This window comes from Bombina bombina, chromosome 6 (genome assembly GCF_027579735.1).
Source record: "Bombina bombina isolate aBomBom1 chromosome 6, aBomBom1.pri, whole genome shotgun sequence".
Taxonomy (NCBI): domain Eukaryota; kingdom Metazoa; phylum Chordata; class Amphibia; order Anura; family Bombinatoridae; genus Bombina; species Bombina bombina.
The window spans coordinates 1109953353-1109972906 of NC_069504.1; the positions used below are offsets into that span (position 1 = coordinate 1109953353).

The window sequence follows — 19554 nt, forward strand, 5'->3', positions numbered from 1 at the left end:
CCTTGTGTCAACCCTTAATAAACCTGGTACCTAACAGAATACTTCATTTGCCTGTATTTTAGAACATTTGCCATTCATACAGTAATCTGCTAAATCTATACAGTATGTTTAGATACATCTGCATCAGTGTTGGGTAATATTTGTGTGTAAAGATCCACCCCTAGGTAAATCTTTCAAACTTTTGATGCCAGGGAAAGTAATAATCTATTGCTTAGCTGGATGTTGCTGACCTCACTGGCAATCAGTAGGTTAAATGTTTTTGTATCATTTTTGAGTCCCTGTCATTATCTTTACAATCTATTTGTTAAATATCTAACAAACCACTATACCCTCATAAAATACAGAGATTCAACAGTGCGTGCTATGTAACTGTATTTGTTTTCCAACCAAGCTGATATTTTCTCTTTTCTATTCACAATATTTCTGAGTTTAAATTTGCTCTGGGCTGACGTAAAAACGACATGGTTGTCACGGGAAACTATAATTATCTCAAGTTGTATTGTATAATATTCTGTGCTTGTTTTTTTCCTTCCGAAGAGAATTTGCAATGGTAACATTTCTAGGAGAAGCGAGCCATCTGTTGATATACAATTTGCTACAGCTTTCATGTATCTTTATAGTTAAATGCCTAGTCTTTAGCTTTTATTCTCCCTAATTTATTTGTAGTTATTTTCTTTGTTTTATTTCTAAAGCCTAAAGGATTTGAAGATTCTTTGAACACAAATGAACGTGTCCCTTAAAGGGATACATTCAAACGAAATAAATTGGCTTATTTTAACATTAGTTAGGCATAGGGGCCGATTTATCAAGGGCCGAATGGCCCCTGATGCCCGTGTTTCCGCTCAAGCCTTTAGGCTTGCTGGAAACAGCATTTAAGAAGCAGTGGTCTGCTCCTTAACTGGTCCGCTGCCTATGAGGCTGCGGACATCAATCTGCCCGATCTCATACAAACGGGTTGATAGACACCCCCTGCTAGCGGCAAATCTGCAGGGGGTGGCATTGTACAAGCAGTTCACCAGAACTGCTTGTGCAATGATAAATGCCGACAGAGTAGGCTGTCATGTCGGACAGACATTTGATAAATTGGCCCCATAGTGTGAAATCATCAAACTGACCCTCTCATAGGTACACTTCACTCAATTAATTCCACTCAAAAAAGGAGTAAACCTGGAAGTTCCAGCGAGTTAAGAGCCGCCTCTTAAATACAAATCAGACTGTGGTGTTTTTAGTGTACTCTAATGGTACATAAAATTCTAAATTAAATTTCATGTTTAAGGAAGAGCATGAATTAAAAAAAAAAGGTTTAAATTTACTTCTGCTATCAAATCTGCATAATTCTCTTGATATCCTCTGTTGAAAAGCATACTTAGGTATGCCCAGGAGCAGAAATGCACTGGTGGGAGCTAGCTTCTGCTCGTATATGCCTCTTGTTATTGGCTTACCTGGTGTGTTCAGCTAGCTCCCAGTAGTGCATTGCTGCTCCTTCAACAAATCATTCCAAGAGAGATTCGATATCAGAAGTAAACACTTTATGCTTTTTCTAAATCAGCATTAAACTTTAATTTCAAATTTACTTTCCATTTAACTTGCATTCTCTTCCACTTTCGTATATATCAATGAAATAAGGGCTTTGTGTGTTTGACACAGCCTCGCCAATTTACATTTGCTGAGATAAAACAGCAAGAACTGCAGGTGTGAGAGAACTTCAGACATGCCTAAGGAATGCCTCTGTTCAGCACACTCGCCAAGGAAACTCATTTTACAATTTAAAATAAAAACAGAATTTATGCTTACCTGATAAATTACTTTCTCCAACGGTGTGTCCTGTCCACGGCGTCATCCTTACTTGTGGGGAATATCTCTTCCCCAACAGGAAATGGCAAAGAGTCCCAGCAAAGCTGGCCATATAGTCCCTCCTAGGCTCCGCCCACCCCATTCGACCGACGGACAGGAGGAAAAATATAGGAGAAACCATATGGTACCGTGGTGACTGTAGTTAGAGAAAATAATTCATCAGACCTGATTAAAAAACCAGGGCGGGCCGTGGACCGGACACACCGTTGGAGAAAGTAATTTATCAGGTAAGCATAAATTCTGTTTTCTCCAACATTGGTGTGTCCGGTCCACGACGTCATCCTTACTTGTGGGAACCAATACCAAAGCTTTAGGACACGGATGAAGGGAGGGAGCAAATCAGGTTACCTAAACGGAAGGCACCATGGCTTGCAAAACCTTTCTCCCAAAAATAGCCTCCGAAGAAGCAAAAGTATCAAATTTGTAAAATTTGGCAAAAGTGTGCAGTGAAGACCAAGTCGCTGCCTTACATATCTGGTCAACAGAAGCCTCGTTCTTGAAGGCCCATGTGGAAGCCACAGCCCTAGTGGAGTGAGCTGTGATTCTTTCAGGAGGCTGCCGTCCGGCAGTCTCATAAGCCAATCGGATGATGCTTTTAAGCCAAAAGGAAAGAGAGGTAGAAGTCGCTTTTTGACCTCTCCTTTTACCAGAATAGACAACAAACAAAGAAGATGTTTGTCTGAAAACTTTTGTAGCCTCTAAATAGAATCTTAGAGCATGGACTACGTCCAAATTGTGTAACAAACGTTCCTTCTTTGAAACTGGATTCGGACATAAAGAAGGTACAACTATCTCCTGGTTAATATTCTTGTTAGAAACAACCTTTGGAAGAAAACCAGGCTTAGTACGCAAAACCACCTTATCTGCATGGAACACCAGATAGGGCGGAGAACATTGCAGAGCAGATAACTCTGAAACTCTTCTAGCAGAAGAAATAGCAACCAAAAACAAAACTTTCCAAGATAGTAACTTAATATCTATGGAATGTAAAGGTTCAAACGGAACCCCTTGAAGAACTGAAAGAACTAGATTTAGACTCCAGGGAGGAGTCAAAGGTCTGTAAACAGGCTTGATCCTAACCAGAGCCTGAACAAATGCTTGAACATCTGGCACAGCTGCCAGTCTTTTGTGTAGTAAGACAGATAAAGCAGAGATCTGTCCCTTTAGAGAACTTGCAGATAATCCTTTCTCCAAACCTTCTTGTAGAAAGGAGAGAATCTTAGGAATTTTTATCTTATTCCATGGGAATCCTTTGGATTCACACCAACAGATATATCTTTTCCATATTTTATGGTAAATCTTTCTAGTTACCGGTTTTCTGGCCTGAACCAGAGTATCTATCACAGAATCTGAAAACCCACGCTTCGATAGAATCAAGCGTTCAATCTCCAAGCCGTCAGCTGGAGGGAGACCAGATTTGGATGTTCGAATGGACCCTGAACAAGAAGGTCCTGTCTCAAAGGTAGCTTCCATGGTGGAACCGATGACATATTCACCAGGTCTGCATACCAAGTCCTGCGTGGCCACGCAGGAACTATCAAGATCACCGAGGCCCTCTCTTTGATCCTGGCTACCAGCCTGGGAATGAGAGGAAATGGTGGAAATACATAAGCTAGGTTGAAGGTCCAAGGTGCTACTAGTGCATCGACTAGAGTCGCCTTGGGATCCCTGGATCTGGACCCGTAGCAAGGAACCTTGAAGTTCTGACGAGACGCCATCAGATCCATTTCTGGAATGCCCCATAATTGAGTTAGTTGGGCAAAGATCTCCGGGTGGAGTTCCCACTCCCCCGAATGGAATGTCTGACGACTCAGATAATCCGCTTCCCAGTTTTCCACACCTGGGATGTGGATCGCAGATAGGTGGCAGGAGTGATCCTCCGCCCATTGAATTATTTTGGTCACTTCTTTCATCGCCAGGGAACTCCTTGTTCCCCCCTGATGATTGATATACGCAACGGTCGTCATGTTGTCTGATTGGAATCTTATGAATCTGGCCTTTGCTAGCTGAGGCCAAGCCCTGAGAGCATTGAAGATCGCTCTTAGTTCCAGAATGTTTATCGGGAGAAGAGACTCTTCCCGAGACCATAGTCCTTGAGCTTTCAGGGACTCCCAGACCGCTCCCCAGCCCACTAGACTGGCGTTGGTCGTGACAATGACCCACTCTGGTCTGTGGAAGCTCATTCCCTGGGATAGATGGTCCAGGGTCAGCCACCAACGGAGTGAATCTCTGGTCTTCTGATCTACTTGAATCATTGGAGACAAGTCTGTATAATCCCCATTCCACTGTTTGAGCATGCACAGTTGTAATGGTCTTAGATGAATTCGTGCAAAAGGAACTATGTCCATTGCTGCAACCATCAACCCTACTACTTCCATGCACTGCGCTATGGAAGGACGTGGAACAGAATGAAGAACTTGACAAGTGCTTAGAAGTTTTGACTTTCTGACCTCTGTCAGAAAAATCCTCATTTTTAAGGAATCTATTATTGTTCCCAAGAAGGGAACTCTTGTTGACGGAGACAGAGAACTTTTTTCTATGTTCACCTTCCATCCGTGTGATCTGAGAAAGGCCAGAACGATGTCTGTATGAGCCTTTGCTTTTGACAGGGACGACGCTTGTATTAGAATGTCGTCCAAGTAAGGTACTACTGCAATGCCCCTCGGTCTTAGAACCGCTAGAAGGGACCCTAGTACCTTTGGGAAAATCCTTGGAGCAGTGGCTAACCCGAATGGGAGGGCCACAAACTGATAATGTTTGTCCAGAAAAACGAACCTTAGGAACTGATGATGTTCTTTGTGGATAGGAATATGTAGGTACGCATCCTTTAGATCCACGGTAGTCATAAATTGACCTTCCTGGATAGTGGGTAGAATCGTTCGAATGGTTTCCATCTTGAATGATGGTACCCTGAGAAATTTGTTTAGGATCTTCAAATCCAAAATTGGTCTGAAAGTTCCCTCTTTTTTGGGAACTACGAACAGATTGGAATAAAATCCCATTCCTTGTTCCTTTATTGAAACTGGGTGTATCACTCCCATCTTTAACAGGTCTTCTACACAATGTAAGAACGCCTGTCTCTTTATTTGGTTTAATGATAAGTGAGACATGTGGAACCTTCCCCTTGGGGGTAGTTCCCTGAATTCCAGAAGATAACCCTGAGAAACTATTTCTAGCGCCCAGGGATCCTGAACATCTCTTGCCCAAGCCTGAGCAAAGAGAGAGAGTCTGCCCCCTACTAGATCCGGTCCCAGATCGGGGGCTACTCCTTCATGCTGTTTTGTTAGCAGCAGCAGGCTTCTTGGCCTGCTTACCCTTGTTCCAGCCTTGCATCGGTTTCCAGGCTGGTTTGGGTTGTGAGGCATTACCCTCTTGCTTAGAGGATGCAGAATTAGAGGCCGGTCCGTTCCTGAAATTGCGAAAGGAACGAAAATTAGACTTATTCTTGGCCTTGAAAGGCCTATCTTGTGGAAGGGCGTGGCCCTTTCCCCCAGTGATGTCTGAGATAATCTCTTTCAATTCTGGTCCAAATAGAGTTTTACCTTTGAAAGGGATGTTAAGCAATTTTGTCTTGGATGACACATCCGCTGACCAAGACTTTAGCCAAAGCGCTCTGCGAGCCACGATTGCAAACCCTGAATTTTTCGCCGCTAATCTAGCTAATTGCAAAGCGGCATCTAAAATAAAAGAGTTAGCCAACTTAAGTGCGTGAACTCTGTCCATAACCTCCTAATATGGAGTCTCTCTACTGAGCGACTTTTCTAGTTCCTCGAACCAGAACCACGCTGCTGTAGTGACAGGGACAATGCACGAAATGGGTTGTAGAAGGTAACCTTGCTGTACAAAAATCTTCTTAAGCAAACCCTCCAATTTTTTATCCATAGGATCTTTGAAAGCACAACTATCCTCGATAGGAATAGTAGTGCGTTTGTTTAGAGTAGAAACTGCCCCCTCGACCTTAGGGACTGTCTGCCATAAGTCCTTTCTGGGGTCGACCATAGGAAATAATTTCTTAAATATAGGGGGGGGAACAAAAGGTATGCCGGGCTTTTCCCACTCCTTATTCACTATGTCCGCCACCCGCTTGGGTATAGGAAAAGCGTCGGGGTGCACCGGAACCTCTAGGAACTTGTCCATCTTGCATAATTTCTCTGGAATGACCAAGTTGTCACAATCATCCAGAGTAGATAACACCTCCTTAAGCAGTGCGCGGAGATGTTCTAATTTAAATTTAAATGTCACAACATCAGGTTCAGCTTGTTGAGAAATTTTTCCTGAATCTGAAATTTCCCCATCTGACAAAACCACCCTCATGGCCCCTTCAGATTGGTGTGAGGGTATGACAGAACAATTATCATCAGCGTCCTCTTGCTCTTCAGTGTTTAAAACAGAGCAATCGCGCTTTCTCTGATATGTAGGCATTTTGGATAAAATATTTGCTATGGAGTTATCCATTACAGCCGTCAATTGTTGCATGGTAATAAGCATTGGCGCGCTAGATGTACTAGGGGCCTCCTGCGTGGGCAAAACTGGTGTAGACACAGTAGGGGATGATGTAGTATCATGTTTACTCCCATCATCTGAGGAATCATCTTGGGCAATTTCATTATCTGTGGCACAATTATCACACAAATTTAAATGGGGAGACACATTGGCTTTCATACATATAGAACATAGCTTATCCGAATGTTAAACAGGTTTAAACTTGTCAATAAAGCACAAAAAACGTTTTAAAACAAAACCGTTACTGTCTCTTTAAATTTTAAACAGAAAACACTTTATTACTGAATATGTGAAAAAGTATGAAGGAATTGTTCAAAAATTACCAAAATTTCACCACAGTGTCTTAAAGCATTAAGAGTATTGCACACCAAATTTCAGAGCTTTAACCCTTAAAATAACGGAACCGGAGCCGTTTACAAATTTAACCCCTATACAGTCCCAGCTATAGCCTTTGCTGAGACCCAACCAAGCCCAGAGGCAGTGGCGTCACTAGGGGGGGGGCGGTGGGGGCGGGCCGCACCCGGGTGACACCCACCAGGGGGTGACACCAAAAAAAAAATTTTTTTTTTTTTTTTTACATTTTATTGAAATTCAAAGAAATATAATGTTGAGATGCATAGTTTTTTTTTTTGTTAGAGGGGCTGGCATTTGTGAACATTGGTGGGACTGGGGAAGATGTAGACACACAATTTTTTTGCCCCTTGAGCCAGTGCTGCAATTTCAACAAATAGTTTTCCCGGCTGCTTTTGCTTGTTTGTACTTTCCTTCTCCCCTGCCCAATTTCGCTCTGAATGTTGTGGGCATGCCGTGGGGCTTGCAAAGTTGCACTGCTAGCCTAAACCTGCCTGCCTATCTGTGCTCACTGCTCAGTGACATGTGGAGCAGTGGAGTCACTCACTGCTGTACTGTCTCTCTAAACGGGAACTGGCAAATCATGAGGGGATGCCTGGCACCTGACCGCATGACTGTTTGACACTGTCTTTAAAGTGAAGGAGCCACGTATGATGCCCACCAGACCATTACGGTTACGGTACACTAAGTGCACACTGAACAGGTAGGAGGGCGGGTGGGGGTCTGGGGGTGGGCAGAGTGCAGAGGTGATTGGCCATAAGAAGCTGTAGGCACGCGGCCCGGGGCTGTGCACTGACAGACCTGGAACAGAGTCAGAGAGCAGAATTTTCATAGTTTGCACCTAAAACTTTTCTTTAGTGATTTATTTTTAGAGTGCTCTGTTTATCTTTCATTTGATGCTCTGCTGAGCCAGGGAGCAGCTCTAGGCATGAGCTTTATAATTAATGCAGTGCAGTTTACATATTTTGTATGTGTGTGTGTGTGTCTCAGTGTTTTTGTGTGTGTGTGTCTGAGTGTGTTTTAAGTGTGTCTGAGTGTTTGTATGTGTGTTTGCCTGTGTTTTTGTGTGTGTCTGCTTTCTGGGGGGGGGGGGGTGACACCATAACTTACCGCACCGGGTGACACCAACCCTAGTGACGCCACTGCCCAGAGGGGAATACGATACCAAGTGACGCCTTTTAGAAACTTTTCCAGCTACTTTCAGATCCTCACACATGCATCTGCATGTCCTGCTTTCAAAAAACAACTGCGCAGTAATGGCGCGAAAATGAGGCTCAGCCTACAACTGGGAAGGCCCCCTGACTGGAAAAAGTGTCTAACATAGTGCCTGCCGTTAATAAACGTTCCCCAAGTTTATAAATGTGAATTATCAGCATAAACATGAATAAAATGCCCAAATAAAGCAATCGATTTAGCCCATAAAAGTGTCTACCAGTTTTATAGCCCATATTAAGCCCTTTATTCTGTTTGTTTGACTAAGAAAATGGCTTACCGGTCCCCATGAGGGGAAATGACAGCCTTCCAGCATTACATCGTCTTGTTAGAAATATGGCTAGTCATACCTTAAGCAGAAAAGTCTGCTAACTGTTTCCCCCAACTGAAGTTACTTCATCTCAACAGTCCTATGTGGAAACAGCAATCGATTTTAGTTACTGCTGCTAAAATCATCTTCCTCTCACAAACAGAAATCTTCATCCTTTTCTGTTTCAGAGTAAATAGTACATACCAGCACTATTTTAAAATAGCAAACACTTGATAGAAGAATAAAAAACTACATTTAACCACCAAAAAACTCTTAACCATCTCCGTGGAGATGTTGCCTGTGCAACGGCAAAGAGAATGACTGGGGTGGGCGGAGCCTAGGAGGGACTATATGGCCAGCTTTGCTGGGACTCTTTGCCATTTCCTGTTGGGGAAGAGATATTTCCCACAAGTAAGGATGACGCCGTGGACCGGACACACCAATGTTGGAGAAAGTACAATTTTCATTTATATTTTTAGTACTATTCTGTTCTATCTTTAAAATGATATTGTAAATTAAATATGATTTTTTTAAATGTAATTTATTCCTGTGTATATAAGAATCGTACTGTAAACATTTTTAACACAAATTTATTTGTGCATTATAAATAAATTTTAAGGTGCATTAAAGTTACAATGAAACATTCGTGGTTCAGACAGAACAGCACATTTTAAAAAACTTTTTAATTTACTTAAATTAGCAAACTGACTTTTTTCTCTTGGTATTCTTTGTTGAAAAGTACACATAGTTAGGCGCCAATTTGTGGCTACACACATATATGCCTCTTGTCATTGGCCCGCCAGATGTGTTGAGCTTGCTCCCAGTGGTGCATTGCTGATCTAGAGGCGACTTTAACTATGGCCCTGATGTGAAAAGGATTGTCAGATCCATAAGAAATGTCCATTTTCATACTTTACATATTACAGAATCTTTTTCCATTTTGTTGAAATCTTACGACATTCAGAAATTCAACATTGTAGTCTGTCGATTTATCTGGCAGGCAAAAAAAAACCTAGAATATCCCTTCATAAATTGTCTTTCCCAAAATAATTTGCTGGCTTTGCCCTTCCTGATCTACACCTTTATAATCTAGTCTTCCTCGGTCGTATTGCAGTTGACTGGATCACGGAGTCAGATCATTTTAGAGACAACCATTTTCTCCTGTATCTCTGATCCACGTTCCCTTTAATTCAATCCCCAAACAGGTGAATTCATATAAAACAATTTACACAATAATCCAGGCCTGGAGTAAGATTGGAGCACGAGTTGAGTTAAATACTAATATTCCCAGATTCCAAACTTTCCTAGGCAACCCAGAGTACCAAGAGGGTACACAGTCCCTGTTACTGCAGAACTGGCATAGGAAAGGTCTTTACTTGGTTTCACAGCTCATCAATTTAGCGGCAGAAAATATTAAATCCTTTGAAGAGTTGAAACAAGAATTTGACCTAAATAATCGCAATTTTTTTGCATATCTGCAAGCCAGACACTATGTTCTGCAGTTAGTCAGTACATTTTCTTGGAAATGGTCATGGGGTAAATTTGATAATTGGCCAGTTTTGGCCAAAGCAGGCCATTTTTCTATCTCCACATGGTATTTATATCTGGCCTCACATAAAGGAGGATCTAACCTAGAAAATTTAGCCAAAAAATTGACAAATCTCATCTCCGACAACATTGATCAGGATCGACATGTATCGCGTTCCCTATCTTTTCCGCGCACCAATAGCTGAGACCTGGAGAGAGTCCCACATAAAATTAATATATCAAACTTACTACACTCCAGATAAAGGTTACAGATGGCATAACAATAACTTCAACAAGTGTCCAAAGTGTAACTTACCAGCTGCAAATTTAACACATATAATCTGGGTTTGTCAAGATACAGCAGTTTTGGAGTCAAATAAAATTTTGGTTACTCAATATGTTTAAATGAACTTCCCTCAGACTTACTTTAAAAGAATGTAGCAGCTGGTGAGTACAGCAAAAACTGGAGTGTAGTGCACGTGAAAACAGGAGTTCTGCCTGGCTCCCCTAATTCCAATAGTGAATACAAGTGTGTCCACAGCACTGTATTATTCAAATTTCTTTATTCTCTGTAAATTAATTTACAGAGAATAAAGAAATTTGAATAATACAGTGCTGTGGACATACTTGTATTCACTTACTTTACAAGATATTCGGCTAGATTTGGAGTTTTGTCGGTTTTGCGGTGCTAACGAGCCTTATTTTTCCAGTGCACCCTTAAGCCAACGCTGGTATTACGAGTTTTCTGAATGGCTGCATTAGCCTCAGAAAAGTGAGCGTTGAGCCAAATTTAGCTCCACTTCAACCCTCAATACCAGCGTTGCTTACGGTAGCGGTAAACTGCAAAAACGTGCTCGTGCACGATTTCCCCATAGGATACAATGGAGCTGAGCTGGCTGAAAAAAAACCTAATACCTGCAAAAAAGCAGCGTTCAGCTCCTAACGCAGCCCCATTGTTTCCTATGGGGAAACACTTTCTAAGTCTACACCTAACACTCTAACATGAATCCCGAGTCTAAACACCCCTAACCTTACACTTATTAACCCCTAATCTGCCGCCCCCGCTATCGCTGACACCTGCATTATATTATTAACCTCTAATCTGCCGCTCCGGACACCGCCGCCACCTACATTATAGCTATGAAACCCTAATCTGCTGTCCCTAACATCGCCGACACCTATATTATATTTATTAACCCCTAATCTGTCCCCCCCCCAATGTCGCCACCACCTACCTACACTTATTAACCCCTAATCTGCCGACCGGACATCGCTGCCACTATAATAAATGTATTAACCCCTAAACCGCCACACTTCCGCCTCGCAAACACTATAATAAATTTTATTAACCCCTAATCTGCCCTCCCTAACATTGCCGCCACCTACCTACAATTATTAACCCCTAATCTGCCGCCCCCAACATCGCCGCTACTATAATAAAGTTATTAACCCCTAAACCTAAGACTAACCCTAACCCTAACACCCCCCTAACTTAAATATAATTTAACTAAAATGAAATAAAATTACTATAATTAAATAAATTAATCCTATTTAAAGCAAAATACTTACCTATAAAATAAACCCTAATATAGCTACAATATAACTAATAATTACATTGTAGCTATTTTAGGATTTATATTTATTTTACAGGCAACTTTGTATTTATTTTAAATAGGTACAATAGCTATTAAATAGTTAATAACTATTTAATAGCTACCTAGTTAAAATAATAGCTACAATTATCTAAACTAAAATACAATTAAATAAACTATAGTACAAAAAAAAAACAACACTAAATTACAAAAAATAAAAAAATATTACAAGAATTTTAATCTAATTACAACTAATCTAAGCCCCCTAATAAAATAAAAAAGCCCCCCAAAATAATAAAATTCCCTACCCTATACTAAATTACAAAAGTAATCAGCTCTTTTACCAGCCCTTAAAAGGGCTTTTTGCGGGGCATTGCCCCAAAGTAATCAGCTCTTTTACCTGTAAAAAAAAAATACAAGACCCCCCCAACATTGCAACCCACCACCCACACACCCCTACTCTAAAACCCACCCGATCCCCCCTTAAAAAAACCTAACACTACCCCATTGAAGATCACCCTACCTTGAGCCGTGTTCACCCAGCCGGGCACCACTGGTCATCCGATCCGTCCAGAAGTCTTCATCCGATGGGGCAGAAGAGGACATCCGGACCAAGAGAAGGTTTCATCCAAGTGGCATCTTCTATCTTCATCCATCCGGCGCGGAGCGGGTCCATCTTCAAGACATCCGACACGGAGCATCCTCTTCTTTCCACGGCCGATGACTGAATGAAGGTTCCTTTAAATGACGTCATCCAAGATTCTATCAGCCAATCGGAATTAAGGTAGGAAAAATCCGATTGGTTGATGCTATCAATCCGATTGGCTGATTGGATCAGCCAATAGAATGCGAGGTGGGTTTGATGGGGCTCCTCATGGGCGAGGAACCACGATGCATTTCATCTGATGCCAATTTTTTAGTTTATCATGGGGTCAATTTACCAGTTCTTAGTCTATTTTTACTGTAGCTTTAAGTATCTTTGCAAAAACGTTGAGAGGCAACAATTTCTAACTTTTAAAAAAAAAAAATTAGACAAGTTGTGTTTTTTTTGTTACTATGCTATAATTATAAAACCTCCAACAATGTACCAAGAAAAGTTCAAGAGAAGAAAGTTTAGGTTTACCATCTAATCGATAAATTTGCAATGTTGATGTATTTTTTCTGTTGTACACTTATTGGGCCTGTCAGACACTAACATTGTACTGTTTTATTTCCCCTACTTTCCTCTTATTGCTTTTTCCCTATTATGTTTTACTGTTGTTCATGATACATTGTTGGTATAAAACAATTATAAAAAAAATGTAAAAAAAAATTTCAAAAATTGCATGCTCTAGCTAAATCATGAAAGAAAAAATTTGGGTTTAGTATCAATTTGGGTTTAGTATCCCTTTAAAAAAAGGCCAGACAGACAGGAGCCTGGCATTGCGGATACAATGAAGCAATACACTGCCCGCATTTCTCATTGCACAATTTGGCGTGTGTGCAACGTTGCCTCCAGCCCATGCGCGGCCAATTGCACGCAAGCAGGGGCTGTCTATCTCCCCAGTTACAGAAGTCCAGGGGGTTTAAGAAACGCCCCTTTATAGTTGGCGCAGCAGACCTTTGCTTCTTAACTCTCAGCTGCAGGCTCACACATGCAAGCAAATCTACATTCGTAGCTTTTTAAATGGAGTGCTATATCCTTTGCTGTGGCCAATTAAAGGCCACATGTAAATGAGGTCCTGTACTAATCAAAAAAATGAATTGGCTAAATTTAACAAGAAGACTCTCCAGCCTCTACTGTTTCACCAGTGACGTTATTCTAGGTAACTAATTACACCAATGAATAAAGAGATGAGCAAACTTATGGCTAGAGTGTTGCGGTACGGCTATTACCACTGAAAAATTGGCCATTGCACTGAAATGGCCAGTAACGCATATTACTGGTGGTGGTATAGCTATACTGGTGGTGGTATAGCTATACATCAAGAATTTTAGCCTGTAACGCAACGTCCATTCCGCACTCAAAACAATGGCGTTTGAGTATGGGATTTTCCATAGCGTCTTATTACAGGTTGTGCTGTTCGGCTATAATGCTTGCGTTACAGCCTATACCGACACAATGCATTCTTCCATCTGAGAGCAGTAGTTATGGATTTTGTGAAACAAAAATGTTTCACAAAACTCATAACTAAAATGTCACAAAGTACACTAACACCAATATCTATTAACCCCTAAACCACTGCCCTCCCGCATCGCAAACACTATATTAAATTTATTAACCCCTAATCTGCCGCCCACCCACATTGCGACTATTAAATAAACCTATTAACAACTAATATGCCCCCTGACATTGCCAACACTAAATAAACCTATTAACTCCTAAACCTCCAGCCCCCACATTATAACTTATAAACTAAACCTATTAACCCCTGAACATTCAGCCCCTCACATTGTAACTACTAAACTAAACCTATTAACCCCTAAACCGCCGGACCCCATATCTTAAAACACTACACTATAAGAGCAGCTGCTTCTTAACTTACGTTTCCGGTGAGCTGGAAAATTCAGGCATAGAGAGCAGCATCCGCTGCCTGTTAAATCTACCCCCAAGTGTCTATAAAACAATGAGAGCTGCCATGTTGTAACTTAGGTTACCTTCTCTGCTGTAACCAATTAGGGACAGTTATAAATCACTTAAGTGTGCAGCTAATGGCTGTGTGGAATATAATTGTGTTCTACACTTTCATTTCTAACAGGAACTGAAATGTTCACAATTTCAGAATTGAATTATAGGTAAAGGGGATAAAATAAATATTGAAAGTATATTGAGTTTTTTTTATTTATATGATTTATAATTTTATATTGCCATCTCGAAGTGTTTAATGTCCCTTTAATAGTCCACTCTCCATTATTTTTTTTATCTATTTTGTGTTATTCTTAGCATGAGCCAAGTGCAAGATGACACACCCTGTTCTATAGATTGCACCCTGCTTGTAATCTAGCCCTGAATATATTATATTCTTTTAACCCTATGGCCTCTATTTATTAAGGTCTGTCGGACCTGATCCGACGCTCGCCGTATTCAGCATTTCACCAGCAGCTCACAAGAGCTGCTGGTGCAATGCCGCCCCCTGTAGACTCACGGCCAATAGGCCGCCAGCAGGGGGGTGTCAATCAACCCGATCGTACTCGATCGGGTTGATTTCCGGCGCTGTCTGTCCGCCTGCTCAGAGCAGGCGGACAGGTTATGGAGCAGCGGTCTTTGTGACCGCTGCTTCATAACTGCTGTTTCTGACAAGCCTGCAGGCTCGCCAGAAACACGGGGCATCAAGCTCCATTTGGAGCTTGATAAATATGCCCTTATGTGTTACGCTGCTACTCCGTAAGGCTTTGCAATTACTAACATATGGTATTCTAATAAAGTGGTTATTGCAAACAGAGTAAATGTAACTTCACCAAATTAAACAGCATAGGTCAGGGCACTACAAAAGTGTTCAAGGTCTAGGAGCCAGGCCAGAAAGTTAGGAGCCAGAAACAACATAAGAGAAGTGGTGGGGGGCACCCACGGTTGTCTTCCAGGGCGCCAGGGCTTTATTTTGGAATAGTGGAATCTAATTGTTTCGTTTGTGAGCACCCGTGCATATAGCGCATGATGCTTTTTCTGTACTGTACAACGGGATCGTAAATGACTTTGTAAGAATAATAAGTATACGTACTGTTCACATCCCATCGTTTCTCACTGTCTTCCAGTTTTAGATTCTGGGAAATGGCTTCCATAATGACGCCCAGCTTGCGTTTCTGGTTGGCAGCTGACATCGCCATTTCTTCCACATCTAACTTAATTCCTCCTATTGCTTCTGTGTATTGGAGAAACAAAGTATTGTTCAAATGGGCAGAAAATATAGGAAAAGATTTGTTGTCATCTCAGCATTTTGCATAACGTATTTTTATACACTTCAAAATATATTTAACAAAAGTTAATATATCCCTTTAATGTGTCTCTAAATCCTGATAAGCAGTGAGGGATATACACACATGAAGTCACTGCACAGAGAGCAGATCAGTCACTGGGGCCTATCTATCAAGCTCCAAACGGAGCTTGAAGGCCCGTGTTTCTGGCGAGTCTTCAGTCTAAAGACCACTGATCCATAACCCTGTCCACCTGCTCTGATGAGGCGGACAGGAATCGCCGGAAATCAACCCGATCGAGTACGATCGGGTTGATTGAGACCCCCTGCTGGGGGCCCATTGGCCGCGAGTCTGCAGGGGGTGGCGTTGCCCCAGCAGCTCTTGTGAGCTGCTGGTGCAATGCTGAATACGGAGAGCGTATTGCTCTCCGCATTCAGTGATGTCTGTCGGACCTGATCCACACTGTCGGATCAGGTCCGACAGACATATGATAAATAGGCCTCACTGCAACAACCTCTCCTGTTACTTGCCTGTATAGCAAATTATATTTTTATTTTACTGTATGGCTATAGAGGGATCTAAAAACCTAGGACCCCATGTACAAAGCCTTGGACAGACAAGGTTCCCTACTTAACCTGTCTGCCTGCCTTTGTGGCGAATGGGCACTGCTTACATTGTGGAAAGCAGGCTTGTATGAGTGAGCCTGCCCCACAAGGGTTCCATAGCAGCATTTTCTGCTTAATTCATGGAGCCCTTTATATCCTGCTCTCTGGGCAGAACTACTGAGTGGTGTGAACCCTGGGGGAGGGGCTTAATCCCAGGAACCTCATATGCAGTGCAGTAACTTGTAATGCAATAGTCTTGTTGTGCACTGTTTACTAATTCATTACATTGCAGCAGCAGTAGTGTTAATCTAAGCTTGATAAGAATCCTGGGGTTAAAAGTACATTAAAGTAATGTGTTTATCTATGCAACAGTGATTATTTTACTGCATGGCAAAAGACAGCATAAAAAATATTAAAACTGTGAGTTTGCTAGCACACATTGCATTGTTTTGTAGTTTAGGAACATACACCTTGAAGTGCACTGCAAAGTTGCTTCAATGGGCATAATTAAAAATATATATTTATGAGTTTAATTTTGAGTTTAATTCTCCATAAACCTTTCCCCCACCAGGAAAATGTGTATGTGATAAGAGGAGGCACTACAGCTTTCAAACTCTCACTTCTGTCCCTTCATCCAGCCTCTGATTCTGTACTTCAACCCTGACCCTCAAATTCTTCAACTTCACCCTCACTCCCTCATAACTCCCTCACCCTCTGACTTCTCTCTCTGTCACTCTCTGACCACTACTTCTCCCTGATCCTTCGCTCCCTCTGTCCCCTTAACTCATCTGAACCTTGCCTCCCTCTATCTGACCCTTGCATCCATTTAACCCTGCCTCTCCCTATCTGACCCTTGCATCCCCTTAACCCTGCTTCCCCCTATCTGACCCCTGCATCCCTTTAACCCTGCCTCTCCCTATCTGACCCCTGCATCCCTTTAACCCTGCCTCTCCCTATCTGACCCCTGCATCCCTTTAACCCTGCCTCTCCCTATCTGACCCCTGCATCCCTTTAACCCTGCCTCCCCCTAACTGACCCCTGCATCCCTTTAACCCTGCCTCTCCCTATCTGACCCCTGCATCCCTTTAACCCTGCCTCCCCCTAACTGACCCCTGCATCCCTTTAACCCTGTCTCTCCCTATCTGACCCCTGCATCCCTTTAACCCTGCCTCCCCCTAACTGACCCCTGCATCCCTTTAACCCTGCCTCTCCCTATCTGACCCCTGCATCCCTTTAACCCTGCTTCCCCCTAACTGACCCCTGCATCCCTTTAACCCTGCATCCCCCTAACTGACCCCTGCATCCCTTTAACCCTGCCTCCCCCTAACTGACCCCTGCATCCCTTTAACCCTGCCTCCTCCTAACTGACTCCTGCATCCCTTTAACCCTGCCTCCCCCTAACTTACCCATTCATCCCTTTAACCCTGCCTCCTCTTAACTGACCCCTGCATCCCTTTAACCCTGCCTCCCCCTAACTGACTCCTGCATCCCTTTAACCCTGACTCTCCCTATCTGACCCCTGCATCCATTTAAACCTGCTTCCCTCTGGCCGCTCTCTTCCTCTAATCCATGCATTCCCCCAACCTCTCTCTCCCTCTATCCCCTGCATCCATCTAACCTCTCTCTCTCCCCCCTCTGTCCCCTGCATCCGTCTAAACTCTCTCTCTTCCTCTATCCCCTGCATCCCTCTAGCCTCTCTCTCCCCTGCATACCTCTAACCAGTCTCTCCCTCTATCCCCTGCATCCCTCTAACCTCTCTCTCCCTCTGTCCCCTGCATCCATCTAACCTCTCTCTCCCTCTATCCCCTGCATCCCACTAACCTCTCTCTCTCTCCCTCTATCCCCTGCATCCATCTAACCTCTCTCTCTCTCCCTCTGTCCCCTGCATCCCTCTAACATCTCTCTCTCTCCCTCTGTCCCCTGCATCCATCTAACCTCTCTCTCTCTCCCTCTGTCCCCTGCATCCATCTAACCTCTCTCTCTCTCCCTCTGTCCCCTGCATCCATCTAACCTCTCTCTCTCTCCCTCTGTCCCCTGCATCCATCTAACCTCTCTCTCTCCCCCCCTCTGTCCCCTGCATCCGTCTAAACTCTCTCTCTCCCTCTGTCCCCTGCATCCATCTAACCTCTCTCTCTCCCTCTGTCCCCTGCATCCATCTAACCTCTCTCTCTCCCTCTGTCCCCTGCATCCATCTAACCTCTCTCTCCCCCTCTGTCCCCTGCATCCGTCTAACCTCTCTCTCCCTCTATCCCCTGCATCCCTCTTACCTCTCTCTCTCTCCCTCTATCCCCTGCATCCCTCTAACCTCTCTCTTTCTCCCTCTGTCCCCTACATCCCTCTAATCTCTCTCTCTCCCTCTGTCCCCTGCATCCATCTATCCTCTCTCTCTCCCTCTTTACCCTCCATCCTTCTAACCTCCCTCTCCTTCTATCCCCTGCATCCCTCTAACCTCTCTCTCCCTCTATCCCCTGCATTCCTCTAACCTCTCTCTCCCTCTATCCCCTGAATCCCTCTAACCTCTCTCTCCCTCTATCCCCTGCATCCAACTAACCTCTCTCCCTCTATCCCCTGCATCCCTCTAACCTCTCTCTCAATCTATCCCCTGCATCCCTCTAACCTCTCTCTCCCTCTATCCCCTGCATCCTTCTAACCTCTCTCTCCCTCTATCCCCTGCATCCCTCTAACCTCTATCTCCCTCTATCCCCTGCATCCTTATATCCTCTCTCTCCCTATATCCCCTGCATCCCTCTAACCTCTCTCTCCCTCTGTCCCCTGCATCCATCTAACCTCTCTCTCTCCCCCTCTGTCCCCTGCATCCATCTAACCTCTCTCTCCCTCTATCCCCTGCATCCATCTAACCTCTCTCTCCCTCTATCCCCTGCATCCCTCTAACCTCTCTCTCCCTCTATCCCCTGCATCCCTCCACCTCTCTCTCTCTCCCTCTGTCCCCTGCATCCATCTAACCTCTCTCTCTCCCTCTGTCCCCTGCATCCATCTAACCTCTCTCTCTCCCTCTGCGTATTGCTCTCCGCATTCAGCGATGTCTGTCGGACCTGATCCACACTGTCGGATCAGGTCCGACAGACATATGATAAATAGGCCTCACTGTTACTTGCCTGTATAGCAAATTATATTTTTATTTTACTGTATGGCTATAGAGGGATCTAAAAACCTAGGACCCCATGTACAAAGCCTTGGACATACAAGGTTCCCTACTTGGTAACCTGTCTGCCTGCCTTTGTGGCGAATGGGCACTGCTTACATTGTGGAAAGCAGGCTTGTATGAGTGAGCCTGCCCCACAAGGGTTCCATAGCAGCATTTGCTGCTTAATTCATGGAGCCCTTTATATCCTGCTCTCTGGGCAGAACTACTGAGTGGTGTGAACCCTGGGGGAGGGGCTTAATCCCAGGAACCTCATATGTAGTGCAGTAACTTGTAATGCAATAGTCTTGTTGTGCACTGTTTACTAATTCATTACATTGCAGCAGCAGTAGTGTTAATCTAAGCTTGATAAGAATCCTGGGGTTAAAAGTACATTAAAGTAATGTGTTTATCTATGCAACAGTTATTATTTTACTGCATGGCAAAAGACAGCATAAAAAATATTAAAACTGTGAGTTTGCTAGCACACATTGCATTGTTTTGTAGTTTAGGAACATACATCTTGAAGTGCACTGCAAAGTTGCTTCAATGGGCATAATTAAAAAT

General features: G+C 43.3%; 1 protein-coding gene across 1 annotated transcript in view; it reads right to left on the minus strand.

Moving 5' to 3' along the window:
- The window catches only part of PARVG (parvin gamma), a 215340-nt gene that overhangs the window by 105880 nt on the left and 89906 nt on the right, over positions 1-19554 (minus strand). Inside the window, exon 5 of the mRNA XM_053719049.1 lies at positions 15048-15188. Coding sequence (XP_053575024.1) covers positions 15048-15188 — 141 coding nt within the window. The remainder of the gene's footprint in view (positions 1-15047; positions 15189-19554) is intronic.